Raw genomic sequence first — 5,000 nt, 5'->3', positions numbered from 1 at the left:
TGCATACAGGGCCAGACTTGATCTCTTCCCGTCCTCAGTCTCATGCTACATGCGCTAGGTAGCTAGGTACTATAGTGTGGGTGCATACAGGGCCAGACTTGATCTCTTCCCATCCTCAGTCTCATGCTACATGCGCTAGGTAGCTAGGTACTATAGTGTGGGTGTATACAGGGCCAGACTTGATCCCTTCCCATCCTCAGTCTCATGCTACATGCGCTAGGTACTATAGTGTGGGTGTATACAGGGCCAGACTTGATCTCTTCCCGTCCTCAGTCTCATGCTACATGCGCTAGGTACTATAGTGTGGGTGTATACAGGGCCAGACTTGATCTCTTCCCATCCTCAGTCTCATGCTACATGCGCTAGGTAGCTAGGTAATATAGTGTAGGTGTATACAGGGCCAGACTTGATCTCTTCCCGTCCTCAGTCTCATGCTATTTAAACCTGCAGGTCCTTGGAGCTGCAGCCCTTCTCCCTCAAGCCCCTCCTACGCAGAGCCATGGCTTATGAGACTATGGAGCGGTACCGACAGGCCTACGTGGATTACAAGACCGTGCTGCAGATAGATATCAGTGTGCAGGCTGCACACGACAGTGTTAACAGGTAAACTACTCCACCTTTACCCTCATTAGACAGTGTTAACAGGTAAACTACTCCACCTTTACCCTCATTAGACAGTGTTAACAGGTAAACTACTCCACCCTCACCTTTACCCTCATTAGACAGTGTTAACAGGTAAACTACTCCCCTCACCTTTACCCTCATTAGACAGTGTTAACAGGTAAACTACTCCACTCACCTTTACCCTCATTAGACAGTGTTAACAGGTAAACTACTCCACCACCCTCATCTTTACCCTCATTAGACAGTGTTAACAGGTAAACTACTCCACCTTTACCCTCATTAGACAGTGTTAACAGGTAAACTACTCCACCACCCTCACCTTTACCCTCATTAGGGTTGCAAAGTTCCGTTAACTTCCCAAACTTCCCAGGTTTTCCAGAAATCCCAGTTGGTGGATTCCTGGAATCAGGAGACTGTGAGCAGGTCATCTGGAATCAAGAGACCATGAGCAGGCCTTCTGGAATCAGGAGACCATGAGCAGGCCATCTGGAATCAGGAGACCGTGAGCAGACCATCTCAAATCCACCGAGCAGGCCATCTGGAATCAGGAGACCATGAGCAGGTCATCTGGAATCAAGAGACCATGAGCAGGCCTTCTGGAATCAGGAGACCATGAGCAGGCCATCTGGAATCAGGAGACCATGAGCAGGCCATCTGGAATCAGGAGACCGTGAGCAGGCCTTCTGGAATCAGGAGACCGTGAGCAGGCCATCTGGAATCAGGTGACTGTGAGCAGGCCTTCTGGAATCAGGAGACCGTGAGCAGGCCATCTGGAATCAGGTGACTGTGAGCAGGCCATCTGGAATCAGGAGACTGTGAGCAGGCCATCTGGAATCAGGAGACTGTGAGCAGGCCATCTGGAATCAGGAGACTGTGAGCAGGCCATCTGGAATCAGGAGACTGTGAGCAGGCCATCTGGAATCAGGAGACTGTGAGCAGGCCATCTGGAATCAGGAGACTGTGAGCAGGCCATCTGGAATCAGGAGACTGTGAGCAGGCCATATGGAATCAGGAGACTGTGAGCAGGCCATCTGGAATCAGGAGACTGTGAGCAGGCCATCTGGAATCAGGAGACCGTGAGCAGGCCTTCTGGAATCAGGAGACCATGAGCAGGCCATCTGGAATCAGGAGACCGTGAGCAGGCCATCTGGAATTAGGAGACCGTGAGCAGGCCATCTGGAATCAGGAGACCGTGAGCAGGCCATCTGGAATCAGGAGACCGTGAGCAGGCCATCTCGAATCCACCGAGCAGGCCATCTGGAATCAGGAGACCATGAGCAGGCCATCTGGAATCAAGAGACTGTGAGCAGGCCATCTGGAATCAGGAGACTGTGTGCAGGCCCTCTGGAATCAGGAGACCATGAGCAGGCCATCTGGAATCAGGAGACCATGGAGCAGGCCATCTGGAATCAGGAGACCGTGAGCAGGCCATCTGGAATCAGGAGACCATGAGCAGGCCATCTGGAATCAGGAGACCGTGAGCAGGCCATCTGGAATCAGGAGACTATGAGCAGGCCATCTGGAATCAGGAGACTATGAGCAGGCCATCTGGAATCCACCGAGCAGGCCATCTGGAATTAGGAGACTATGAGCAGGCCATCTGGAATCAGGAGACCATGAGCAGGCCATCTGGAATCAGGAGACTATGAGCAGGCCATCTGGAATCAGGAGACTATGAGCAGGCCATCTGGAATCCACCGAGCAGGTCATCTGGAATTAGGAGACTATGAGCAGGCCATCTGGAATCAGGAGACCATGAGCAGGCCATCTGGAATCAGGAGACTATGAGCAGGCCATCTGGAATCAGGAGACTGTGAGCAGGCCATCTGGAATCAGGAGACTGTGAGCAGGCCATCTGGAATCAGGAGACCGTGGCAGGCCATCTGGAAACCACCGAGCAGGATATCTAGAAAACCTGGACATTTTGGGAAAGTTAACAGAATTGATCCACCCTACAGTCACAACCATGTGAAGTGATTGAGAGTTGTTTGAAAGGCCCAAGTCAGACAGCCTTAACTATAGACTCTTAATTATCCAGCTCAGACGTCAATCTGCTTCAAGCAAACGCTGTCGTGTGAATTACCTGCTGTCCCTCCCAGTCCTCTAGCTACTGCAGCTACACGCTATTTATACACTGTCCCTGCACTTACATAATAGAGGATAGCTGGGAGGATAACGCTGTGTGTGTGTATGATTCCTCCAGGATCACGCGGTTACTGATAGAGCAGGACGGAGAGCAGTGGAGAGAGAAACTACCTGAGATCCCTCTGGTCCCACTATCAGCTCAGCAGCACCGCAGGGAGGAACCACCCAGCGCTGAGGTCCTACAGGCCAGAGCAGAGAAGGCCAAGCAGCACGCAGGTAGGGCTCTCACTCAGCCGAGTCCACACTCTTAGAACTAAAGGGTTCCAAGGGTTCTTTGGCTGTCCCCATAGGAGAACCCTTTGACAAACCCTTTTTGGTTCCAGGTAGAACTCTTTAGGGTTCCATGTAGAACTCTCTGGGGAAAGGGTTCTACCTGGAACCAAAAGTGTTCTACCTGGAACCAAAAAGGGTTCTACATGGAACCCAACAGAGTTCTACCTGGAACCAAAAAGGGTTCTACATGGAACCCTAAAGAGTTCTACCTGGAACCAAAAAGGGTTCTACATGGAACCCTAAAGAGTTCTACCTGGAACTAAAAAGGGTTATACATGGAACCCAACAGAGTTCTACCTGGAACCAAAAAGGGTTCTACATGGAACCCTAAAGAGTTCTACCTGGAACCAAAAAGGGTTCTACATGGAACCCTAAAGAGTTCTACCTGGAACTAAAAAGGGTTATACATGGAACCCAACAGAGTTCTACCTGGAACCCAACAGAGTTCTACCTGGAACCAAAAAGGGTTCTTCAAAGGGTTCTCCTATGGGGACCGCTGAAGAACTCTTTTAGGTTCTAGATAGCACCTATTTTTCTAAGCGTGTAGTCACCCAGAAGCTAATCAGTGTCCGCTGACCAGCCGTTTCCTCTTCACAAGAGACTACATTCAGCCTGACTCACAGCATGAGTCCAGAATGACCCCCTACTCCCTATGTTGTTCACTAATTCTGACCAGAGCCCATAGCACCCTATTCCCTATATAGTGCACTACCTATGGCCAGAGCCCAGGGTTAAACGCAGTGCAATAGGGTGGCATTTTCTGTTCAGCAAGCATCATTATCATTCCTCATCCTCTTTCTGCTGTGAGCTGGAACCTTCAAAGGTCTTATAGACTACTGCAGCAGTAGAGACTGGAGACACTGTCTGCTAGAGGACTGGAGGGGGACATACTGTCTGCTAGAGGACTGGATGGGGACATACTGTCTGTTAGAGGACTGGAGGGGGAGACACTGTCTGTTAGAGGACTGAAGGGGGACATACTGTCTGCTAGAGGACTGAAGGGGGACATACTGTCTGTTAGAGGACTGGAGGGGGAGACACTGTCTGCTAGAGGACTGGAGGGGGACATACTGTCTGCTAGAGGACTGGAGGGGGAGACACTGTCTGCTAGAGGACTGGAGGGGGACATACTGTCTGCTAGAGGACTGGAGGGGGACATACTGTCTGTTAGAGGACTGGAGGGGGAGACACTGTCTGTTAGAGGACTGGAGGGGGACATACTGTCTGCTAGAGGACTGAAGGGGGACATACTGTCTGTTAGAGGACTGGAGGGGGAGACACTGTCTGCTAGAGGACTGGAGGGGGACATACTGTCTGCTAGAGGACTGGAGGGGGACATACTGTCTGCTAGAGGACTGGAGGGGGACATACTGTCTGCTAGAGGACTGGAGGGGGACATACTGTCTGTTAGAGGACTGGAGGGGGAGACACTGTCTGTTAGAGGACTGGAGGGGGACATACTGTCTGCTAGAGGACTGGAGGGGGAGACACTGTCTGTTAGAGGACTGGAGGGGGACATACTGTCTGCTAGAGGACTGGAGGGGGAGACACTGTCTGTTAGAGGACTGGAGGGGGACATACTGTCTGTTAGAGGACTGGAGGGGGACATACTGTCTGCTAGAGGACTGGAGGGGGACATACTGTCTGCTAGAGGACTGGAGGGGGACATACTGTCTGCTAGAGGACTGGAGGGGGACATACTGTCTGTTAGAGGACTGGAGGGGGACATACTGTCTGTTAGAGGACTGGAGGGGGAGACACTGTCTGTTAGAGGACTGGAGGGGGAGACACTGTCTGTTAGAGGACTGAAGGGGGACATACTGTCTGCTAGAGGACTGGAGGGGGACATACTGTCTGCTAGAGGACTGAAGGGGGACATACTGTCTGCTAGAGGACTGGAGGGGGACTAGTGGAACAGACAGAGGAGACATACTGTCTGTTAGAGGACTGGAGGGGGA

At 51.6% G+C, this 5,000-nt stretch overlaps 1 protein-coding gene across 1 annotated transcript in view; it reads left to right on the top strand.

Moving 5' to 3' along the window:
• LOC139400772 (sperm-associated antigen 1A-like) overlaps positions 1–2,985 on the top strand; it is a gene marked incomplete at its 3' end in the record, with an annotated part of 19,339 nt that extends 16,354 nt beyond the window's left edge. The window contains exons 3-4 of the mRNA XM_071145419.1: positions 451–603; positions 2,828–2,985. Of these exons, the coding sequence (XP_071001520.1) occupies positions 451–603; positions 2,828–2,985 (311 nt within the window). The remainder of the gene's footprint in view (positions 1–450; positions 604–2,827) is intronic.
• Between the last annotated feature and the right edge of the window lie 2,015 nt (positions 2,986–5,000).

This window comes from Oncorhynchus clarkii, unplaced genomic scaffold (assembly GCF_045791955.1).
Source record: "Oncorhynchus clarkii lewisi isolate Uvic-CL-2024 unplaced genomic scaffold, UVic_Ocla_1.0 unplaced_contig_6322_pilon_pilon, whole genome shotgun sequence".
NCBI classification, from domain to species: Eukaryota; Metazoa; Chordata; class Actinopteri; order Salmoniformes; family Salmonidae; genus Oncorhynchus; species Oncorhynchus clarkii.
The sequence above is the reverse complement of the archived record's forward strand: the minus strand, read 5'-3'. Positions and strand labels throughout refer to the sequence as shown.